Source organism: Oryzias latipes, chromosome 8 (genome assembly GCF_002234675.1).
Source record: "Oryzias latipes chromosome 8, ASM223467v1".
Classification (NCBI taxonomy): domain Eukaryota; kingdom Metazoa; phylum Chordata; class Actinopteri; order Beloniformes; family Adrianichthyidae; genus Oryzias; species Oryzias latipes.
Genome location: NC_019866.2, coordinates 17,095,472 through 17,121,186, shown reverse-complemented (window position 1 = coordinate 17,121,186; position 25,715 = coordinate 17,095,472). Strand labels below are relative to the sequence as shown.

At 42.2% G+C, this 25,715-nt stretch overlaps 1 protein-coding gene across 2 annotated transcripts in view; it reads right to left on the bottom strand.

Moving 5' to 3' along the window:
- prkcb (protein kinase C beta) overlaps positions 1 to 24,331 on the bottom strand; it is a 301,159-nt gene extending 276,828 nt beyond the window's left edge. Inside the window, exons 1-2 of one of the 2 annotated variants that reach the window (XM_023957696.1) lie at positions 23,951 to 24,331; positions 15,832 to 15,863 (exon numbers count right to left, since the gene is read on the bottom strand). In XM_023957696.1, the coding sequence (XP_023813464.1) occupies positions 15,832 to 15,863; positions 23,951 to 24,129 (211 nt within the window). In that variant the 5' untranslated portion in view covers positions 24,130 to 24,331. The remainder of the gene's footprint in view (positions 1 to 15,831; positions 15,864 to 23,950) is intronic. The other variant, XM_023957697.1, reaches the window with a different exon arrangement.
- Positions 24,332 to 25,715: the final 1,384 nt, after the last annotated feature.

The following is a 25,715-nucleotide window of genomic DNA, read 5'->3' as shown; positions in this document are numbered from 1 at the left end:
TCATGTGCACTGAGACCATGGAAGTCTTCCTCCTCAGTGTCGGATTCGAATAGCGTCAGATATTCTTCGCCACACACTCAGTCTCTCCTTCGTTGTCGTTGTCAGTGTCACTCTCATCCTGAGGCAAATTCAGTCCTGAGCTTGCGCTGTCCTCTCCGTCACGCAGCAGACCGGCTTTTCCAAACCAGTTGGTGATGGTGGATTTTTTCACGGTCACGTGCATGTAGGGCAGCAAGGGATTGTGGGATGCAGCCAAAATAGGACTGAGCATGGGTGTTTCTTTTTGTTGCACCATGACTGAGGGGCCTAAGAGCATAAGTGAGGTCCATGCTGTTTGGCTGCTTGTGGTTGTGTCAAAACAAATGGGCTTGATGCCGGAAAAGAGAATATGTTCTCATCCCCTCTGAAACTGTTCGTGTGTGCGTTGTTTGGGACACGGAAAGCCCCCCAGTGCAGCCAACTGAGTGGGAACTCAAAATAAACTTGTGACACACATATACCTTATTCACCCAGTCTCACGCTTACTTTTTCTGCTCGAGCGCCCCTAGCGGCTGTTAGAAAAAATGCATAAATTAGCCGCATCATTGAACAAGCTGCAGGGTTGAAAGCGTGTGACAAAAGCAGCGGTTTATAATTATAAATTACAGTACATATTAGTTTATGTTTAGAATTTTTTTATGCATTTCCTCTTATTCTTAATTTTTGTTTTTATATAATATTATATATATAGACTTGGTGGTGGAATGAGAAAGAATGAGGAAGTACAGGAATGCATCCAGAGGAAGAGGTTGGCTAAAAGGAAGTGGGATGTAGAAAGGACTGAGGAAGGTAGACAGGAGTACAAGGAAGCGCAGCGTAGAGTGAAGAGAGAGGTGGCAAAGGCCAAACAGAAAGCTTACGATGAGCTATATGACAGGTTAGACACAAAGGAAGGAGAGAAGGACTTGTACAGGCTAGCCAGACAGAGAGACAGAGATGGGAAGGATGTGCAACAGATAAGGGTGATTAAGGACAGAGATGGAAAGGTGCTAACAACCCAGGAGAGTGTACAGAAAAGATGGAAGGAGTATTTTGAGGAGCTGATGAATGAGGAAAATGACAGGGAAAGAAGGGAGGAAGATGTGGTTGTTGTGAAGCAGGAAGTAGCAGAGATTGGAAAGGATGAGGTTAGGAAGACTCTGAAAAGGATGAAGAGACAGCAGTGGAATTTCTAACGAGGTTGTTCAATAGGATTCTAGAGAGTGAGAAGATGCCTGAGGAATGGAGGAGAAGCGTCCTGGTCCCGATCTTTAAGAACAAGGGTGACACGCAGAACTGCAGCAACTATAGAGGAATAAAGTTGATGAGCCACACAATGAAGCTGTGGGAAAGAGTAGTGGAAGCCAGGCTTAGGAAGAAGGTGGAGATTTATGAGCAGCAGTATGGTTTCATGCCCCGTAAGAGCACCACTGATGCCATTTTTGCTTTGAGAATGTTGATGGAAAAGTACAGAAATGGTCAGAAGGAGCTGCATTGTGTGTTCGTAGATTTAGAGAAGGCTTATGTCAAGGTGCCGAGGGAGGAGCTGTGGTACTGTATGAGGTCGTCTGGAGTGGCAGAGAAGTATGTCAGAGTAGTTCAGGACATGTATGAGAGAAGTATGACGGTGGTGAGATGTGCTGTAGGTCAGACAGAGGAGTTCAAGGTGGAGGTGGGACTACACCAAGGATCAGCTTTGAGCCCTTTTTGTTTGCTATGCTGATGGACAGGCTGACAGACGAGGTAAGACAGGAATCTCCCTGGACAATGATGTTTGCGGATGACATTGTAATGTGCAGTCAGAGTAGAGAGCAGGTGGAGGAACAGCTAGAGAGGTGGAGGTTTGCTCTGGAAAGAAGAGGCATGAAGGTCAGTCGTAGTAAGACAGAATACATGTGTCTGAACGAGAGGGATCAAGGTAGAAACGTTAGGTTACAGGGGGCTGAGGTGAAGAAGGTGCAGGAGTTTAAGTACTTGGGGTCAACAGTTCAGTGTGATGGGGAGTGTGGAAAAGAGGTGAAGAGGCGAGTGCAGGCAGGTTGGAGCGGTTGGAGGAAAGTGTCAGGAGTGTTGTGTGACAGAAGAGTGTCAGCAAGACTCAAAGGAAAGGTGTACAAGACAGTGGTGAGACCAGCTCTGGTCTATGGGTTAGAGACGGTAGCAGTGAGACAGAGACAAGAGGCTGAGATGGAGGTAGCGGAGATGAAGATGTTGAGGTTCTCCTTAGGAGTGACCAGGTTAGACAGGATAAGGAACGAGTACATCAGAGGAACGGCTCATGTTGCCTGTGTTAGCGACAAAGTCAGAGAAGCCAGACTGAGATGGTTTGGACATGTTCAGAGGAGGGATAGTGGATCTATTGGTAGAAGGATGTTGGAGATGGAGCTGCCTGGCAGGAGGGCAAGAGAACGGCCAAAGAGGAGATATATGGATGTCTTAACAGGGGACATGAAGTTGGCTAATGTTAGGGTAGAAGATGTCCATGATAGAGTGAGGTGGAAAACGATGATTCGCTGTGGCGACCCCTGATGGGAAAAGCCGAAAGAGAAAGAAGATATAATATTATATATATATTTATATTTATATATATAATATAACTTATGTACTTAATTGTAGCATATTTTTATGATTTTAGCCCAAGTGTTTCTTGTGGGGATCTAATCTGCCAGGACTTGCTGACTTGGTTGGTGGTTGTTGCCGCGGTTGTCGCCCTAGCTGGGGCGGCTGGAGTTTAACGTTGCATCTTCACAGCTGTGAAGTGGACCCCCTTGCAGTCCTGGTCTGGGTGGGCACTGTGGCAATGTTCCTATGGCCACGCTGGCTCCTGGTATGAAAGAGATTTCCAAATACTCTTTCCTCACAGCAGAGCCAAGCAGTTTCAATTTATTTTAGAAGTAACTTTTTAAAGTTTTCATTGTTTGTGGGGTCATGTGTTACGTGTTGACGGAGGGGAGTGGGAAGAGTGGGTTGGGTTTTTATTGTAATATTGTGTATGGTTTTTTTTTTGCTGTTTTAAATGTCAATGCATTTCGAGTTGCACACGGTATTAGAAGTGCTTTTTTATAAATAAAGTTTGATTTGATAGGAGCAGTATCAATGAAGACTGATGAGATGCATCATTAACATTACAAACCACTAGTGCTGAAGCTATCTGTTGAATGGCAGTTTGAGAGGAAGAATCGCTGAGGTCCAGCCAAAGTCCTGCACAGGAAGTCCACATCATAGATGCTAAGGGACACTGGTGGTAAATGAGCGCCAATACTAAAGATTTTTAGGATTAAAGAGCTAAACTCAAATGTGGAGAGTGCAACATTCATCTGTGTTCACAAAAAACAACTTCTTAACGGCATTTCACAATTAGACCAAAATGCACACTTTCTGCATTGCAAAAGCTAATTCCACTGAGTTTTTGTTTACATTTTTTCTTTTAGTTCATGGTAGTGGTCATTAGTTCTGTCAGTCACTACAATAAAAATACAGTAGTGGAATTAACTGTTGCATGAATAAATATTTCCACCTGCTTGAGATGGAAACAGGTGTTGTTTTTAATCAGTAAATGCTGCTTAGTGGCAAAAATTATATGTAGGTCATGTACTATTGCCATATTTACTGTCTCAACTTTATTTACAATTTACTTGAATACTAAAACATTTTGGTAACACTTTATATTAAGATTCCTTTACAAACTTTGTTAACACATTAACAAGCATTATAAATGAATTTATAGGGTGTTAGTAAGACATTTATTAGTACAATAAGTCTAATAAGGTTTATTAAATTACTTAGTTAACACATTTACAAGCATTATTATTAGGATGTTTTCAAGATGTTAATGATGCATTTACTGATATTATAGGTGCCTAACAAATTTGTCAGTGTTAATAAGCTTAATAAGATTTATTAACAACCTTTGTTAACAAATTAAGAAGTATTTTTATTGTTTGGGGTTCTAGTAAGATATTTATTAGCATTATAGATGTCTCACACAAGCCTAAGTGTTCATAGGCTTAATAAGTTTTATTAACTAACTTAACAAATTAATAGGCTTTATTAATGTGTAAGATGCTAGTAAGATATTTATTAGCATTTTGGCATTAGCATTATAGATGTCTTGCAAATACCTGAAAGTGTTAATAAGATTTATTAACATCTAACATCAGACCATTGTCTTCTAAATCCATATTACTAAACTGCTTATAAGCTTTACAAATGTATTAATTGACTTTGTTAATAGTTTATTAATTGTTTTGCAGCACCTCATCTAAAGTGTGGACGTTTTTTAGCACAAACAACCACAAAGCAAAAAGATTGTAAAAAAAAAGAACTTTATGACATTAAAACAGACTAAACATACACAAATCGTTCTGTAAAAGATATATAATAATTTAATTCAGACAAATAATTTTTTTTTTTTAAAAACATATATACTGGTGTTGGATGACTCTAGCATCATAGCTAATAAGGATAAAGTATTAGCATCTATCCTGAGTGAAACATTCATTGCAAATCCCATCACCAGGAGACAATTCTCTGCATTCACTGCAACTGCATTCAACCACTGTTGCCTTGCTTCAAAGTCCACAAGAAAGTTGCACAAGCCAGTAATTTTTGAAGAACGAAGACAATAAACCTACAGGAGCCATGCTAAAGCTAACATGCTAACGACCGACCGGTACAGAATCAAAGATGGGCGGGGCTTTTTTCGTCACTTGTGTGAAAGCAATGTCTAAGAGGCCATTCAATTGGCTGAAAGTGAGCACGCCTGTTTTGCTTATGAGTTTGATTGACAGATTCATTAGCCAATGGTGACATTAGTTAACCTGCCCATCGATTCGTAATCAAAGATGTGTGTGTGCTTTTCTATTGATCCTACAAACATGGTTGTTAAGTTCGCTGATGACACAACCGTAGTAGGTCTCATATCCAACAATGATGAGACTCACTACAGAGAGGACATCCAGCACGTAATAGGATGGTGTGCCGACAGCAACCTTGTCCTGAACACCTCCAAGACCAAGGAGGTTATTGTTGACTTCAGAAGGTCTAAGAAGGTGATACATACCTCTCTCCTCATTCATGGGGAGGAGGTGGAGCGGGTGGACCACATCAAGTTCCTGGGGAACCACATCTCATATGGCCTCACCTTGTCATTGCACACATCCCACTTGATGAAAAAGGCTCAACAGAGAATCTTCTTCCTTAGGAAGCTTAAGAGGACTGGACTCTCAACGCGACTACTAGGAAAATTCTACAGAGCCACCATAGAAAGCATCCTCTGTCTGAGTGCTACGGTGTGGTATGGGAGTTGTACTACTCAAGACAGGATGGACTTGGCCCGGGTGGTGAAAACCGCACAGGATAATGTGGGAGGACCTCTTCCACAACTCGACTGAGTAAACGACAGCCGGTACTACGGCTTCACGACAGGTTGTCGTGGTTTTTGCACCTGTTCCAGCACCCCCACCCCCACTTCCCTGATGGAACAGCACCTTTTTCATACAGCATATTGAAGGTTGGATTTTGAGTGTTTCCCTGTTGCTAAGAGACAAAAAAATCTTTGAACAACCAACTGGCTATTAATACAGCAGTTTAAAAAAAAGACTTCAAGCAAATTGAATAAAAATACAAAAACAAAAAACTTTTTTGCCATGTTCGTGTGTTCGGATTGTTGTCTGTGGCGGGAGGAGTGCGTAGAGTTTGTTGCTGCTGAACGCTGCAATGAACAAGAGGAAGAAAGATGGTCTAAAAGAAAAGAAGAAACACTGAGAAGAAAATGTAAATTGTAGTCAAAATAGGAAAGGCATGTGAAGTGTGTTATGTAGATGAAACCACAAGAAGCCTCAGAGCACCTCACTGCTCCAGGAAGTGACGGCATTGCCTAAGTGAAATGAGCTAACTATAACCTTTAACCTTATCTCCCATCAGTGGTAGTGGCATTTAGCCTGATCTTATTGGTACCTTTTTCAACACTAATTTAAGTGCAACACATGTAATGTCTTTTGCGAGAGGCGATGATTTTATGGCTGTTTCAGAAGCAGGGAAATACCCCAAAACATCCAAGTCACCTCAAAAGAATTTTTTAAGAGAATTTTTAATCAACACATCAGTGTTTTTCAGTGTCTAAATACATTACAAACTCAACAAAATTGAAGAAATAGATTTTCTTTATCCTAGACTAACTGAACTGCTGGATAACAAACACAGGAATCTTATGCAAATCTATCCCAATAGGGTAAAAATAAGTTTTCAAGGTTAATCCTTTTGGAAGGTTAATCCTTTTGGAAGATTAAGTTATGCCAAAGATATGCCAAAATATATGACATGTAAGACGTGCAGCATGTAAATATTGTTCCTTTGACAACAATGATGGTCACCAAAGGGGCTGTGCATGTTTATTTTGTTTTGACAAGTAATTCACAAAAAAACAACTACTTGGTTTAACCCTTTAACGCTAGAGGTTTAGCTCTAGTCTTGACATTCGTATGCAACTACAGTAACACTGTGTCTGCAGTCAATGTAATTCCAGTGGATTCTGCAGCGCAGAAAAGCAGCTTTGCAACACTTAACAGTAGAGAAGTGATTACGCAATCAATGTAAATCAGCTGGTTTAGGTGTCACTAGCAACATCTCTGCTGTTAAAGAGTTAAATTGGAGGATAACAACAAAACTTTACGCCCAACTCTTAAACAGGAAGTGAAGGCCTTGGCCAAAGCATGTGAGGCACATTCAAGAACACGCTGAACGCACATTTAGCCCACGGTGTTCACTAGGGATAACCCTTTTGACACGGATGCTTCTGTGCTTGTTTCACCGTTGTCAAGCAGAGTGGTTCGGCACAATGTTTCGGGGCGTATGTCAACTACAACAGATCACGTGGCTACGGTGGCCCAGAAGGGTCACAACACAACACATTAACTTTACACACAACACATTAACTTAACACACAACACATTAACTTAACACACACATTAACTTTACACACAACAGATTAATTTTACACACAACACATTAACTTAACACACAACACATTAACTCACAACACAACACAATAACTCACAACACAACAGATTAACTCACAACACAACACATTAACTCACAACACAACACATTAACTCACAACACAACACAATAACTCACAACACAACACATTAACTCACAACACATTAACTCACAACACAACACATTAACTCACAACACAACACAATAACTCACAACACAACACATTAACTCACAACACAACACATTAACTCACAACACAACACATTAACTCATGGCCCAGAAGGGTCACAACACAACATATTAACTCACAACACAACACAATAACTCACAACACAACACATTAACTCACAACACAACACATTAACTCACAACACAATAACTCACAACACAACACATTAACTCACAACACAACACATTAACTCACAACACAACACATTAACTTACCTCACAACACTTTAACTCACAACGGAAGTAAAGCAGCAATTGAAGTGCTTTTTTTCTGAAATGTCCACTGGGCTGAGCGGCTAACCACCTAACAGAAAGTAATGTTACAGTGAGCTGTGGAGGGAGCATGAATTTTCTACAAGAGAAGATGGCAGCAGTGTTGCCAGATTGGGCGGTTTTGGTTCTAAATTTGAGGGTAAAAATGTTTTTGGTCGGGTTTTCATGATTTGGGCGGTTTTAGGATCGGTTCTGGGTTTTTTTCCCCCCTCATGAATATATAATAGCGGACTACGTTAGGCCGTGTGGCTGTGAACTTCTATATACTGAAGCTCAGTAAACGCACCAGGCAGAGACGCTTAACGGGCTCTGTCATCTAACCTGTTGTTAGGGGGGTGCAACGCATCGCCTCTTAGAAATTGTGTTCTTTAAAGCCTGACACTGCGGCTGCGTGTAGGAGGAGATACCAGCTAAAGTTTGGTGGTCTGATCACTACATGGATCGGTGTCTGTGTTTATCAATCCTTTTATTATTAGTCTGAACTATCTTTTATTTTGAAAAATCATCGGATCGGGTGCTAAATCAGTCCAGTAGGGGGAAAAACTCAACGAAAGCTGTGTATTCTTCTTTCTCCTGAACTAATAAAAGGAGGACAGTATTGAATATTTCTTCAGCGGACCGGCCTTCTTTCATTCATTCATGTGTGTGTGCGCGCGCGCACGCGCGGGTGTTGGGGACCGCACGTGCATGTGTGAGGGGAGGGAGCGGAAGAAAGGAGAGGAACGCGCCTGCAGCGACAGAGAGGGGTGGGAGTGAGGAGTGTGCGTTCATATTGTGTGTGTAAGGAGAATCCTAATAAAGAGAAAGTTTCTGGCAACACTGCTGCTAGCTTCTCTTGTAGCAATAACGTGCTCCCTCCACAGCTTACTGTGACATTACCTTCTGTTGAGTAGTTAGCCGCTCAGCCCAGTGGACATTTCAGAATAAAAGCACTTCCGTTGTGAGTTAAAGTGTTGTGAGGTAAGTTAATGTGTTGTGTTGTGACCCTTCAGGGCCATGAGTTAATGTGTTGTGTTGTGAGTTAATGTGTTGTGTTGTGAGTTATTGTGTTGTGTTGTGAGTTAATGTGTTGTGTTGTGAGTTAATGTGTTGTGTTGTGAGTTATTGTGTTGTGAGTTAATGTGTTGTGTTGTGAGTTAATGTGTTGTGTTGTGAGTTATTGTGTTGTGTTGTGAGTTAATGTGTTGTGTTGTGAGTTAATGTGTGGTGTGTTAAGTTAATGTTTTGTGTGTAAAGTTAATGTGTTGCGTGTAAAGTTAATGTGTTGTGTGTAAAGTTAATGTGTTGTGTTGTGACCCTTCTGCGCCACCGTACGTGGCTGATCACAAATAAAGCAGGGTTCAGATGTCACTTATGTTTGAACAGTTGGGCGAACTAATCTCTATAAATAAATTGAATTACAAATGAATCCCGACTAGTTCTGTTGTTTCCCCTCTATCTGATTCAACCTCAGTGTATTGCACTTTACCATGGCCCCTGGTAAAAAAACGTTCTGTGGCTTGCGATCATTACAACGTGGTTTCTCCTAGTAAGGTAATATACTTTTAATGTCATTTATAAAGGGGGTGGTTTTTTAATGTATGATAGCAAGAATATTGTGCTTTTATTGGGAAGCATTTTTTATTTGTTTGGTGTTTAAAGGTGCTACATATATACACATCATTTTTTAAACCTTTGCAACCTGACCCCTGCAGCAGGCCTGGCTTCGAGAGACTTTTGCATGTAAGAGGAAGAAAATTCTTAAAATTAACCAGTTCGTTTTAAAATTGTGAAAATATTCTGGGACCATTCAGACACGTACAGCTGTTTGTGAAGTTTGGTGTCGATAGTTGAAAAATAAGTTATGATAACAAATATTTGTTTGGAGTCCAGACGGATTCAGCAGAGATTTTGTGATGTACAAATATCCTTAAAATTCATCTGTTCCACCTAAAATTCAGAAAAAAATATGGAAGGCAGTAGGACACAGATCCCTAACCCTTTTTTTAAAATGTTTGTGTTGATATATGAATGATCATTAATGAAAAAAAATAGGTGTTCGTAGTTTTGCCTTAAAAACACCTTTTCTGACTTTTTGGATGTAAAAATGACTCAAAATTCACTTGTAACTTTTTAAACTCTGAAAATGTTTAGGAAGCAGTAGCACATAAATGCCTATAACTTGGGAAGGTTTGGTGCTGATAACCTAAACAGAAGTTATGATAAAAATATTGGTTCAGTCCAAAATTTCATAAGCAAAATCACGTGATGAAGTATCTCGTAGCCCTATAGTGCAGCGTATCAAAGGTAGGGTTTATAAGAGGCATCTATTTCTGAAATCCTAGCTTCCTGAGACAAACGGCTGATTTTTTATGAAATTTGGGTGCACATAATCAACCACTTCCTTTTTGGCAGTGGCTTACGCAGGCACCGTCAGTTGCACACACATAAAACTGCAGATTATGAGAGAAGACCTTTCTGAGTATCTCCAGTTTTGATTTTATGCACATCGGATGAAGCACAGAGAAAAGATGGGGCAGAATGCGACAAAAACTGTGTTTTTCAATATCTAGGTGGCGCTATGGAGCTCGTCCAAAATTGTCATATCCATGGGTTCAGAATGGAAGCTTCGTTAAATCTATTTAATTTCAGTGAGATCGGACAAGAATATCCACGTGAGAGCAACTTACATGTGCATGGCGAGACGCCCAACTCTGCCGCTCTGTCACGGCCACACCCCCGCGTTGAAAGTTGAAAATCCCACTTGGAGCAGTGATGCAAGTAAAACAAGTCATTTCCTGTTGCCAGCAGGTGGCGCTACACTTGTTCCGGATTTTTCCACTGCAGATGTGTTCAGAGTCAGACTACAATCATGCACATCAATTTTGGATCAGATTAGATTACGCATGGCTGAGTAATGGCTGTTTTTCTTATTATTTCTATTATTCGAAACAACTTCAAAGTTCAACGCGCCGCCACGGTCAGTTTGGAGTCATTATTCACAAATCTTTAGGGAAAGTTAGTTCCAGTACGAAGCCTGCAAATGACCAAAATACAGCAAAAATGACAAATTGTAGCAGACTTCCTGTGCGAGTGACAGCTTGGTACCGTGGGACTTTTTTGTAGGTTTTCATCTGATGAACATTCCTTGTTAAAATCAAGCTTGTACATTAAAGCATATGATGGGGCTCACGAAAACAATCTTTGTAGATGGCACTATCGAGCTGTTTTTGTGCACCCATGATGGTCTCCCATAAAATACGAAATTTTTCGCGACCCCTGACGCGTGTGCAAAATTTGGTGAGCTTTAGGGTATGTTAATGGCCTCAAAAAGGCAACTCTTTTGTCGGAAGAATAATAATAACGTAGAAGAAGAAGATAAATAAAAACTTTATTAATCTCCCAAGGGAGAAATGTAGGTGTTCGGCAGCAAAACAAACACAAAAACCCACAATAAATGACAATAAAATAATAGTTCAAAAAATAGCAGTTCATATCGGGCAGATTTGTTAAACAGCAGTAGCGTATCAAAATGTACCGAACCGAGCCTTATGAAATTCTGAACCGAACCGTATAGAGAATTTAGCATAACATTACACCCTTAATATATTATGTATATCCAACTGAAATGAATTACTTCAATTGGTAACAAGTAATTGAGTTAAGTTTATTCAACCTCATTTCTTATGTCTTTTCAACTTAACAATTGTTTATACAACTCAAATGTACATATTTATCTAACTAAATGTCAAATTACTCCAATTCAATTTAATGTTTATCCATCTTAATTTATTGTATTTCTTCAACTCTCATATGTCTAAGTTCGAGCCCGCATTTATTCTCATTTTTATTATATTAAAATTAATGACACAGTGTGGATTTGAACTAAGAAGCCTGCATTCAGATATCATGACTTTGAATTTATCTTCAGCTTTTGCAACATTATTCAGCACAAGGGGTTTGGTGATTATCCTCTCCCACCCTCTCACTCATTGTGCAGAAAGAATTATCCTGTTATGTTTAATTCTTTCTGCACTCTTTGTGCAAAAAGAATTAAACATAACAGGATAAAATAACTAAGCAAAACAGAGTAAAACAGCTAGACAACAAAACACATTTGGACAAAAACCCACATTTAAACCTCAATTTGTCCAGGCAAAGGAAATGGTATCCCACAATTCCTTGCAGTGCCATTATAACAGCAGCACTAAAGTTACATCTACTTAATTGGATTAATTTGAATGAAAGCACAATAACAATAATGTCTGATAATTATGTGTTATTTTTAATTTGACTGGACTCAAAAAAATGATTTATTTTCACCGAAGCAAATAATTAAGTTAGATCAAATTAAAAAAGTTTATCTTCAAAACAACGATATGTGGTCTTATCACCCTCTCAAAGCGGAAAGAAAGTATTATCTGAGCTTCTTCATCCACTAAATCAACTTTAAACGGGCATGCCATGCTTCGTCACTTCTCTGAAACCAACTAATCTTCAACTAAACCTGCTCACATAACCTGCTTTCTGGAACAGGGCCCTGCACTCTGGTCTGTTTGTAAACAAATGTCCTTTTATATATAAGTGACTTGCTGGTTTACTTTTTCATTATTTTTTTGTTTTTTGTTTTACTTTGATACGTATTTTTATTAGGCAGTACCCCCTTTAAAAAAGAAGTTCTTGCAACAGTGTGGCATTTTTTGAGTGCAGTGGGAGCAAGTACAGCACAAAAAGTGCAAAAAGTCTTGACATTGTCTGATCAGTGTCAATCAGTTGACACAATGACTTGAGCCTGACAGTTACAGGAACACTAGGGTTGTGCCGAGGGACGATACCATCGTCCATCGTGATGGGTGACTGACCTCACGATGGAGAGACACCATCGTGATACCCCGTCCCCGCCACGCTGCGAGTCGACACCATAAGCCGCCGTTACATGAGCGAAATATCTTGTTTTTTTTTTTTTTTTTTTTTTTTTTTTTTTTTTTTAACTTGTCCTGTCCAACAGCTAGGCAGACAGATGAGAGCTGAGGGCCTCTTGGGTTGGACATATTTTACTTTAACAAGAGGGGTTATTAATCTTCAGACAAACCAAAGGTATGTCTGAATAAACCCCTTTTGTAATTGAGGCCAAACTTTATTAATTTCAAACATGTCTGAAAATCTTTGGTGTTGGACCGGACGGAAAAGGAAAGAGGGGAAGAAGAAAGAGGGACGTTAGAGAGAGGGGGGGTAGGGGGTGATAATAGGAGGGGAAGGGGGATAAGACCATGAAGCAGCATAAAGCAACAAGTTTACTGGTTGTTAATCATTATGGTAAGGTTCAAATGTAAAAAATAAACAAAAAAAACAAAAAGGGCGGAGCCTGTCCACACACACACTCAAATGTTATAAACACACCTGTTAGTTGCAAAAATGTCCACCTGTCGACATGTACACAAAACAGATAGTGTTCACACGCATACTTATGCCTTAAAACCAACTAGTGTGAAATATTTCAGTCATTCAGTCTGTTGAGCTGACACCTGTGCCCAGGTGAGTGTTTATGTTCTTCTAAAATGGATGGTGGAACGTGAAAAGAAGGAGGGAGAGTGCCCAGCCATCCCCACCCCAAGACCCCCACCGCACCAGCAGCGGCAGCCGGATTCCCCCCAACACCACACGGGAACCGGCAGGGAACAACCGCCGCCCGGGCGACCAAGCCCGCCACCCAGGCCAGGGCCAGCAGGGCCGCCGCAAGGCCCCCAGAGCCAGAGAGCAGGGAGGCACGGAGGGAAAGAGGGCGCCACCCCAGCCCAACCAGGAGAGCAGCCCCCCCGCCGCGCCGGGAGAACCCAACGCAGGGCCCCACCGGAGAAGGACGCCCACAGCCCCAGACGAGCACCCCACCACCACCCAGGAGTTCCGGGCATCCCCCCGCCCCAACCCCAGGTACGGGCCAGGACCCCCCAAGGGAGACCCACTCCGCACTCCAGGCAGCCATCCGCCCGGCCAACGGTTGGTCCAGGGAGGAGCGAGGCAGGGGCCCGCCGCCCCCGCCCAGGAGGGGGGAACCCCGGGGAAAAAAGAGGGCCCACAAGGGGTGTTGTAAATATGGCCCGACCAGGCTCGGCCACAGTTGGAAATTTGGCGGGGCCCAGCACTCAGGAGCAAGGACCAGAACCCACCCCCCAGGGACACAAACACCCCCGGCTCAGATGTAATGTGAACCCCCCCACCGCGCGGAGAGAGCACCGCCGGGCCCAGGAAGCCAGCACCCCGGGGACACAGCCGCCGTTGCAAAGGGGCCCGTACCCCCCACCAGGGAAGAGGCAGGGGACAGATGGTCCTAGGTCCCACCTTCCTTGCAAAATGTGTGTGCGTGTATGTGTGTTTGAGAGAGTGTGTGTGTGCATGTGTGTGTGTTTATGTTGGGATGTATATATTGAGGGGGGAGGGGTGTGTGTACTAAGGGGGGTGCGGTTAAAATTGGCGGGTAGGGCACTAAGGGGACGTCTCCTGATTACTCACAGTGACGTCCCCTCACCCTCCCCACCAAGGGGCCCTAAATGTCTAAGGTGCGGTTAAAATTGGCGGGTAGGGTGCTAGGAGGACATCCGCTGCTTGCTGGCAGTGATGTCCAAGCACCCCCCCTACCAAGGGCCCTACATGTCTAAGGTGCAAATAAAACCGAAAGAGGGGGGGCCCACTCCATACGGCAACCACAGGAGGGGGGGGGGGGTCACTGCCTAGTAAACCCCCCCCCCCAAGGCTTAAACCCCCCCCCCAAGGCTCGAAATAGCGAAATATCTTGATCGGATCAATGGTCGGATTAGAATTCAACCGTGTACAAGGGCCCAGAAAAACTTTTTTAGATTATAAAAAACGTTCACATGGGTCACACTTTCGGTCGGAAGAAATCATTCGCACATCCGCAGTAGTGTTTAAAATACAGGAAGAAGAAATTAGTTCAGCTGAGGGGCTACATACATAGATATGTCAGCTCGGTTATATACAAGATGATCTTCTAAACGTGCTTTTATTATTGTTATGGTTATTATGAAGCACCTGTTCGCTCATCATTTGAATTTTTATCCGTGTGGTCAGTTCTTTTTCTGTTGAAGAACGGAGCCGGAAAGAAGCCCGCGTAGCAGTATACTAACACGGGCTAACAACACTAGCTTTGGGTGAACATAAATCCACGCGGAAAATTCTGCAACCTGCATCTCGGTTGCACGTAAATATGTGGGAATAACAGCAGCCTTTATTTTGTCGGAACACGACTGGAAACACAAATATATGTGATTGCTTGAACGGTTTCTAAGGACTGAGCGACATTTCTGCTTTGAAGCTTACACCGCCCCAAAGCCGCTGTGTGCTGGAGGTCGGAACTCTGCCCGGACACACACTTTGGTAGCTCGTTCACGTAGAGCTGCGGGACGGATCACAATCCTAAGTCTCCCACACGTAACAAAGCATCCTCCCTTCCCCTCAAACACAGCTGTAAGTCTGTCTGCTCTGCTAGAGACACGGTCGCTCGCTCCACCTGACTAATTAAGTGCAGGAGCGGACTACTTCTTTTCTATTCACTTCCCTCAGATTATACTGGATCATCACGGATGAGTCATTAGTTGAGAAATAAAATAAAAAAGTAATAAAATAAAATAACGGATAATAATTATATAATAACGAAAAATTAAGCCCCCCCCCTCCCGATGGTTTACTGCAAACATCGTCAACTGCCAATTTAAGGTACATCGCCCAACCCTAAGGAACACATCTATTGAGGCCTTAAGTTTCATATGTTAATCAAAACATCATAACACACACATACACATAGTCGTTCTACAACACCTATATAGTTAGTTCATTTGTTAGATAGTCAGTTGTTACTGTTATTTGTTAATAAAGAATACTGCGTGGTAATTGCATTCATTTGCGACACGGCCGCCGGTCCTTAACCGTTACACCGCGGCCCCTGCTGGTTCATCACCAAAAATCCCACACCGTCACAGTGTCTTACATTTTTTCCCCATCATCCTGCCATTGATGGTCATTATTGGCTAAACACACATGATCCAGGTAATTGACACCAGATAAGACAGGGTTTCTGGAAAACTAGGAGGAAGCCAGCCCTCGAGGTCTGGATTTGGGCACCCCTGCTCTAAATTTTATTTTTCTATAAACTTTCAATGTTCTGTGTTCATGATAAAAATGAAAAGTTAAAATGACAAAAACAGACTGGAGACGACAAGACAATAAGAATAGCCACTGAAGGTTTCACAAGAAAGAAAAGGTAATACATAATATGCCGCACCAGCAACTTGTGTAAGAGTGTGCTTATATTTGATGTACCTTGACACTGGAAGCCCTGCTTGCCAAAACCCCTGTGGAGAAAACAGAGATAATAACAATTAACCCACAGTGTGGCTGCAAACTACAAAGACTACTAGAAATGTATGTTATTCGTGTATGGCTTTGTAATAACAAACGTCTGGATTTTCACATGTACAATAGATCCAAACACACACACACCCACATATATATATATATATATATATATATATATATATATATATATATATATATATATATGTATATATATATATATATATATATGTTGTACAGACCAAAAGTTTGGACACACCTTCTCATTCAAAGAATTTTCTTTATTTTCATGACTATGAAAATTGCAGATTCACATTGAAGACATCAAAACTATGAATAAACACGTGGATTTATATACAAAACAAAAAAGTGTGAAACAACTGAAAATATGTCATATTCTAGATTTTTCAAAATAGGCACCTTTTGCTTCTATTACTGCTTTGCACACTCTTGGCATTCTCTTGATGAGATTCAAGACGTAGTGAGTAGTGAGTAACCATCTGCGGAAGGGGGGGTACAAGCTCGGGTCCTCTACCAGAGACCTACGAGCTTGAGGGTCCTGGGCAGTATCGTAGCTGTTCCTAGCACTGCGCTTCTCTGGACTGAGAGATCTGAAGTCTTTCCAGGTATCTGTTGTAGCCATTCCTCCAGCTTGGGGGTTACTGCCCCGTGCGCCAATTACCAAAGGCTCAACCGTCACCTTCACTTTCCAGGATTTCTCCAGTTCTTCTCTGAGTCCATGGTATTTCTCCAGTTTCTCATGTTCCTTCTTCCTGATGTTTCCATGGCGTGGCACTGCCACATCCACCACAACGGCTTTCCTCTGTTCTTTGTCCACCACTACATTGTCTGGTTGGTTCGCCATTACCATCCTGTCAGTCTGGATCTGGAAGTCCCACAGGATATTTGACCTCTCATTCTCTACCACCTTCGGAAATGTTTCCCATTTTGACCTTGGGGTTTCCAGTCCATATTCTGCACACATGTTCCTGTATCTTATTCCAGCCACTTGATTGTGGCGCTCCATGTATGCTTTACCTGCCAGCATCTTACACCCTGCAGTTATGTGGTGGATTGTTTCAGGCACCTCTTTGAACAGCCTACACCTTGGGTCTTGTCTGGTGTGGTAGATCTGAGCCTCTATCGCTCTGGTGGTCAAGGCTTGTTCCTAAACTGCCAGGATGAGTGCTTCCGTGCTGTCCTGTAGGGCAGCCCTTTCTAGCGATTGGTAGGACTTCTTGATATCAGCCACTTCAGTTATGGTCCGGTGGTACATCCCATGCAGGGGTTTGTCCTCTCATGAGGATCTGTCCTCCACTACTGTATCCTCTGCTCTCCATTTTCTGAGACATTCACTGAGCACACTGTCAGTTGGGGCCTTGAGCTTAATGTACTCATGCATCTTGGATGTTTCATTCTGGATAGTGGCTTCTATGCTAGTCCTCGGCCTCCTTCCTTGTGGCTAGCATACAGTCTCAGGGTGCTGGATTTGGGATGGAACCCTCCATGCATGGTGAGGAGCTTTCGTGTCTTAACATCCGTTGTCTGTATCTATTCCTTTGGCCATCTTATTATTCCTGCAGGGTATCTGATAACTGGCAGCGTGTAGCTGTTTATTGCCCAGTTCTTATCCTTGCCATTGAGCTGGCTTCTCAGGACTTGCCTTAATCGTTGGAGGTATTTAGCTGTTGCAGCTTTCCTTGTTGCCTGCTCCAGGTTGCCATTTGCCTGCGGAATTCCAAGGTAATTGTAACTGTCCTCAATGTCTGCTATTGTTCCTTCTGGGAGTGAGACCCCTCCTGTGTGGACTACTTTGCCTCTCCTTGTCACCATCCGGCTGCATTTCTCGAGCCCGATTGACATCCCAATGTCAGTACAATAGATCCCGGTGGTGTGGATCAGGGAGTCAATGTCACGCTCTCTCTTAGCATATAGCTTTATGTCATCCATACAGAGGAGGTGACTGATGTTGGCCCCATTTCTGAGTCGGTATTCATAGCCAGTCTTGTTGATTATTTGGCTGAGGGGGTTCAGACCTTTGCAGAACAGCAGTGCATCACCTTGGTATATCCCACATTTGATGGACACTTGTGCAATTACCTTGCCATTGGCTTCAAGGGTGGTTTTCCACAGCTTCATTGAGTTTCCAAATACAGTCAACTACACCTTGTCAAAATGCTGAAAGAAAGATTGGGATACACGCATATGCACACATGCATGCGTCAACACACACACACACACTTAGACCAGCTCATTTTCATATTGTAGCTGGAAATAGATTATCTCTTACAGGTGTAAAATCTGTCAGCGTCCCATTGTTCTTTTTCAGTCTGCTTACTGACCCAGATAGATCAGATGTTTTATGTGAACCGACAGCCAGTTGGACCATTCCATTAGTCCCCCTACTAGGTCAGATCATGAAGCCATTCACAAATTAAAAAAGCTTGTCACAGACCACAAGTCATACGTCTAACACAACTAATAATAAATAGGGCAAGCAAAGTTAAACTGCAGGAGAACTGTCTGAAGTTGCATGAGTCGTTGATTGATTTTTGTATGACTCCTAGTTGGCAGCTTTTAATCCTGGGTTTGGACAGCATTTTTCTCAGCCTCTCTTCAATTCCACTGCCTACTTAAAACCATCAAACAATGGTCTGCAGCTCTTGCTTCTACTGGTGTGCCCACCTTTTGCTATGCCTTACAGACAGCACTAGGAAGTGCAGAAAAAGACTAAATATCTATATTTATTTTGGGAAAAACCCAGGCCGGATATAGGCATGGGCTAGAGGGGGGTTGTGCTCCCTCTAAATGCCATGACTGCCCCCCAACCGTAATAGGCCACAAAAATCTACAATTAACTAAAGAAATAAAAATCCCCCCCCCCCACACACACACACACACACGCACACACACGCACACACACCTAAACGTCCCCAAAAATATAAATAAATATGATACAATAAGAAAAAAAAACGTCTGGATGGACGGACAGATTGAAAACATATGAAGTAAAAAAATCCAGCCTCAGCAGGGCACAAGCCAGTGTCCTGCTTTTGCCTGTCCCAACCCTGGTAAATGCAGTGGGAAGTGTCAAGAAGAGCATTTAACATAAAACTTATGACATCAAAGAGTTCAAAGGAGAATAAAGATATATGGATAGATGAACTAATATGATGGTTTTCTATTCATTTTAGGGGCTTGGAGGGATATGACACCCCAAATTTCTAGCACACCCAAACTTGCCCCACACAGTGGCTGCTGCAATCCATTAATCTTATCTCCTCATAAACTGCATTTTAATTACACATATGTGCAAAACTTTATTGAAATGTAAGAAATGTTAAAAAACACTATTTGCAATAACACTGCAATTATACTGTTTCCATTAAATCATAGATGTGAATAAACACAAACCAACTATGACGATAAATCATTCAAAAACATGGAGACAGATATGACCAATACTTTGATTTACAGCAGATGAATTAAAATTTCTGCCACGGCACTAGTACTTATCATCATTCATCATCTATCAAACGAAACAGGCATGTAGGACCCTAGGGGTGCTTGAGCACCATCCCTTTTTGCCTCTTATGAAAAGTGCCCCTAGTGACCTCTGTTTTTTGTTGTTGTTTTTTTTTTTATATCACTAATTTTCTGTTAAAGATACAAGAAAAAAATGTGTCTACAAACCCCCCCGGTATTCTATTGAACCAATTTTCTTGTAACCCAGGGGTTCTTTTAGCTGCCGCTTTTGTCTTTGCGGCTCCGCTTGGACTCAGGTCCCTGACACTCTCTTTGAGAGAGTCAGGGGCAGCCAGGGACAGTGAGAGAAAATAGACTCCCACTGAGAACTGAAGACATGAGACAGTGAAGCAACTTGAACCTGTTAGTTATGATCTAACTAACTAGTTGCCGTCCACTGATTCAACGAGCTTTATTTATTAATAATATTTCAGAAAAACACTATATTAGTCAAGAGGTCACTCTTTACTTTTGTCAGATGTCTGAGCATGGTGCATCAAATCAACACAGAGCAGATCCTACAGGGACAGGAAGTTGGCTAAGTACAAAATAAGACAATGGGGGAATTTTCAAAATAAAAGAACAGAATTTTTTTGGTGAGTCTTAGCTTCCTCATTATAGGTCTGAAACTAAATCAATCTGTTTAATGTAACATTTTCTGATTAGAATTGCCTTCTTTAAACTCTGTATCATTCAGTTTCACAACCTTTTGTATTTAAATCTTTCTAATCACAACAAAATCCTGTGTCTAGAGGATCAGATGCAAATGAGAATTTAGCTGTGAATCCCAACATAGACCAAGAGTCACATTGGACATAACTGTCAGGAACTAAAGGTGTAGGAGCCAAAATGCAGGAAACTGGGCTTGGTTGCAGAAACATAAACATTTAATGAATAAACTTAAACAGGACAAAACCTGTGGAGAAACAAAAAGGGGATAAAGCAGATGATCTGACAAACAGAAAACTGAAAACCGGACACTTTAATACACCTACGAGACAGATATGAAGACAGCTGTGGATAATTAACATGAACCTTGAGTGACTGACAGGGGTTTTAATATGACCAAACTCACTACTGAAAGACCAAACTAAAATGCAGAATTCTCACAGCAACGCTATGATAATAATATAATGACATATTATCTATATTTTCATCATTCTAGGGATAACAGTTGTAGGATTTCTGTCTTTAAAATATTACCATCTGTATTAAACGTGATTCATGTTGATTATGCCTACAGCACAATGCCTAAATAAATAGCCTCCAGTGTTTTATTGTTATGATGAAGTGAATTAACTCATGCTGACAATAATCTCTTTATCTGAAAAATGACAATTGTATCACCTTCACCTACACAGGTCTCATAGCTGAGTAGTTATCTATTAGTAGTTTATTTTAAAATTTTACTTGACATCCGTTTCACTTAAAACAAAAAAAGAAAAGTGATTTTGTTGCCCTCTTCCGACTTTGAGCCCCTCCCCCTCTAAAATCCTGCGCACGTCTCTAAAAGGAGGCGTCTTATCCAGGCCAAGCAGGTGCAAGCTCCAGTAGCGGTTCTAGGCACGGGCCGTCCGGGCGGTGGCCTGGGGCGGAAAACTGAAGGGGGGCGGCACCGGCGGCTCAGCCCTTGTAAAATATTATATGCACCACTATTGGTTTACTTATGTCACAGTTTGTGAGTTTGTAACAGCCTGAACCTGGCCGCGCCGCCGCCCTCGCCCCGCAGCTGTGCGCTCTCCTGTCTTTGAGAAGTAGACACAAATGTGTGTGAAGAAGAAGGGAGGGGGCGCGGGGGGAGCACGGAGCGCCACCGCGTTTGCGCATGCCCAAAACCTGGCGGGCTCATCTTTCAGGGGAGGCGACGGTCGCGGGCTTGATGAAGAAAATAAAAGTAAAAACTGCGACTGCGCCGTCATGTAGCGAATCAGCGCCCCTGGCTATAGCTGCACGCGCTCCTGCTGGAAATGTGTGAAGAAAAGGGGGGGGGGGGCTGCGGGGAATCAGTTCAATTGTGGGACGCTTCCAAATTAAGTGGCTAGGTGGGGACAAGGGCGGGGGTTTGAATCTACTTCATAAAACCTTTTTATAAGTCAGTCATAAGGTGACATTCTATAACCTACACTTTAATAAAGGTATAGAAAATATATTCTGCTTTTTTTGGGTTAATTTTGTGTTAAATGCCCAAATGAAAAAATGGCAACACAAAACAATGCTGTCACTAAGGTGACAGTTGGTTCAGTCGACGGACTTGATGTCTTCTTCGTGACGTGAGGACATTTATGCCAAACAAACGCCAAAAACATCTAAAATATGGAGAAAAAAAGGTCAAAGCCATCTGGTGCCCAATTTAGAAAGAAAAGAAAAGAAGAAGAAGAGGAGAAAAGAGATAAAGAAAAGGGTAAGTCCTCACAGCTTGATGCATGTCTTTTCTAAATTCTAATGCTACCTGCCCTACAACAACGTTGCCGATGAAAACTTTATTTTGGTCGATGACCAACACTGAAGTAGGCCCAAATGTTGCAAATAGCGTCATTTTTTTTTTTAGATTTTATTCTTAAAAATTTGCTCTGCCTTAACTTGTAACATTAGTTATGATTCATGTGTCTGTCTGCTCTGCTGTAACACAAAGGTTGTGTTGTGTTTTGCTGTTGTATACTAGTTCATAATGTTAAAAAAGCTGTGATGGTTACACAGCATGCTGCTGCTGCCAAAAGATGCTAATGGGGCAAATAATTTGAGATTGGTCTTAAATTTAATAATCGTTTGTGGCAGCCTAAACGTTTTCCCAATGTTTTTTTGACATTTAACTGGGGATTTAGGGGTTAATTTTGAGCCTGCATATGAAGTTTATTTTTTATTTGTTTTACAAATATGGGGTTATATTTTTAGCCAATAGAATTTCCATAAATCTGTAGGTAGTTTTAAAAATGAATATTTACCATTTACTGCAAATCTATGGGGACAAAACATAATTCAACAGGTCATAACTAAAAATTTTCCAATCAAAGGATTGAAGACGGAAAACATGAGCTAATTTTTCTTCTCTGAAGTAGAGATCGATATAGAACATGACAATTTAAATTTCCAATTCATAAATGTTTTTAAAATATTTATTTTATATTATTTATTTAATATTGATTTAATATTTCTTAGCTAACTGTATTTTTGCATTGCTTATGGTCTTTTATTTTTTGTGTTCTGATAACTATTATAATGCTGTTCAGAATTCTGACATCTTTTGTATCCACTTCTTAATTTCAATGACAATATAACATGTCAGTTGACAAAGACAAACAAAGTTCTGTTGTGACTATGGGGGTGGGGGGTGGGGGGGGGGGGGCGCCTGGGGAGGGTCTCGCCCAGGGAGTAATTCAGGGTAGAACCGCCACTGGCAAGCTCCTTACACGTGTGAGCAGCTACAGATGAAAGGATTTTTGGAAATTTTGGTTGGTGAATTTACAAAGGAGCTGTGGATCCAACAAGTCCGCATGACACACTCAACTTTTGATGTGTGATGCTGTAAGGTCTCTTGTGGCGCCCGCTGTGCAGTGCCAAGGCAGCCGGTTCCTCCTACCAAGAAGCTCATTGCCACCTAGTTGTTGGTCACGTGACTCATTTAATTTGAAAAGTGTTTTCATTGCAGTTTTACGAAATATGTCAATTTCAGTACGCCTCAAAAACCACCTCCTTAAGGCCTGTTCACACCGGGACGAATTTCGCCGGCGATTTTCGCCGACGTTTAACGCCTCGTGACTAAACAAAGGGCCCCAATGAGAGTGTGCACACCGACGCGAAAAAACGCCAGGCGTTAAAGCGTCAAAAAAAAAAAACGCCTCGGGTTCGTTTTTTTTTTTCGACGCGTCGCGTCGAAATCTACTCGACCAATGAGAACGGCGCTTTTGCTCACGTGTCTGAAGTTACAGTAAAACACAACTTGGGGGCGCTCAAACAAAACTGCCTTGCTGAGCACACATACCAGCGAAGAAGATAGACGCCAAGTAGCGTCTACACAGCCGCGAAGCAATAATGACGGACATTCTAAAACATCCCCGAACCAAGCACCAGTTGGAGCTACTGGTGCTTGAAATATTCATGTTTTCTTTGTTTGATTCTGACAAGCGTGTAAATACTTGCTCTCTTCTTCTGAGTGAAAAGCGACTTTAAGAAGCGTAAAGTTGCGCAGCGCCACCTTGTGTACAGGAGTATTTCGGTTTTACATTAAGCGCCATCTAATGTCAGGGAATGAAATTGCATGTTCACTCCACTCATCGTCAGCGAAAATCGCCTGGGTGTGAACACAAAAAACGTGGCGAAAAACGCTGGCGAATAACGCCTGGCGAATATTCGTCCCGGTGTGTACGGGCCTTTACGCGAGTTTTTTCGAGATAGTCTATTTGGCGAATTTATTATCGCAAATACAATTTGCAATTTCCTAGTCAATGAAAAAGCAGCTGATGCTGCTTTAGTGAGGGCTAATCCCTTTGTTTAATATGCGTATTCAGTTTGTCACTGTATAAAACTAAATAACACATTCCCAGCATGCATGTCTGCTGCTCACCAGATGAAGTCGGTGCAGTGGCTGCAGAAGGTGGGCTGCTTGAAGAAGCGCGGAATGAACTTGTGGTCCTTGACTTCGTGGACGTTCTTCTGGCGGAGCGCTCCCTGCCGAGCGAAGCCCCGCATGGGCTGCCGGGGTCCGTCTTCCCCGTCACTGTTTGCCGCCGCCGAGTCTGCCATTCTCCGAGCGTCTTAGTTAATGTTTGAAGCGAACGGATGATCACCGCAAGTTGTTGCAGCAAAAAGGGAGGAAATTGTGCGTCTTCTTCCTGTAATTTATTATTCTTATTTAAGTGTTACTTCAGATGTTACGCTGGCCAGAAGCGGAGTTAAGTGCTGCTGCAGTCGCACTGGCTCCCCTCCCTCTGCTTCCTCCTTTTCTTCTCAAAGCGTCGACGGCTAGTGAGAGAGAGAGACGCTCAAACTCATTAGTGTCTCTCTTTCTTTGATAGGAAACGTCTTAACGCCAGTTAACATTTCACCCTGACATAGTTGCAGAAAACGAAAAAAAAAGAACGAAACAAAGTTGCAGGAAAAACTTGTTAAATTTGGTTAGTGTATGTCAAAAAACACTTGCCGAATAACTGTGTGAATACATGTGGGAACACGTTTGGATGTATACACACCATTAGTCACTCCTTACAAAGGGTCAGTGTGAGCCGTGAGGTTGATGGCTGGTGAGGTATGGAAGCATTTGTGTAGCATAATTAAAAATAAAAGTCAAAACCAGTGTAGCCTGGCAAAATGAAGCCCGCACAGGAGACAAAACTGTCTTTGGGTTCTTTATTACGGACCCTGCCGGGTGCCAGTGGTTATAAAGGGGAAAAAATCTGATAAACTGTGCGCACAGATTACTAAAGCGTGCGCACGGATTACTAAAGGGATTAGTAAACCGTGAGCACCATTTAGTAAACCGTGAGCACTATTTAGTAAACCGTGCGCACGCTTTAGTAATCTGTGTGCACAGTTTACTAACTGGTGCGCACGGATTAATCAATTATGCTCGTACTGTTGCGCAATCGTGGTGCATGCACATTCATCGCATGTGCATGCCTCTAAGCAGAGCAAATGGACTCCTAGCTTCATGTTTGCAGGGATGTGAAGGTGCTTTGGTACAGTGTGCGCAACGAAGGAGACTTCCGACTGCAGTCCGTCATCATTAGTCCCTTCTTGTGTTCGGTGGTCTACGACTAATGATGACGTCACACCATCTGATTGGCTGTACGTTTCTCCGATGACGTCTACGGTAGTGATTGGTCTGGATAGTTCATTGAGGAAGAGAAATCTTCATGTAAACAATGCTAAGCTCCGATAGACACAGGGACATGACCATTTAAACATGCTTTTATTATTATGATTATTACTAAGTGCATGTTCGCTTATAGTTTTTTTAAATCCGTGCGCCCAGGGCTTTTTTTGGCTGAACTGACACGGAAGAAGGTTTAGGATTAAGTTAATAGGTTAATACAACATACATGCTAACAACATTTGACGTGCTAATGAGCGATTTAGCCGTGGATCGACTTAAACTGGTGTAACCATCAGCCTTAATTTTGTCTGGACCTGAATGGTAACACAAATTCACATGATTGTGTTCACGGTTTGTCAGGACTGGTCCCCCAAAAGCCTCCTCCGCCCTTCCTCGGTCTGGAGATAGTACAAATCTCCCGGGGGACACGGTTCTGGAGTCGGCGCAGCAGAACAGGGAAACGGAGTGTGGTCTGAAGTTTCCTACGTTGCGCACACTGTACCAAAGCACCCTCACA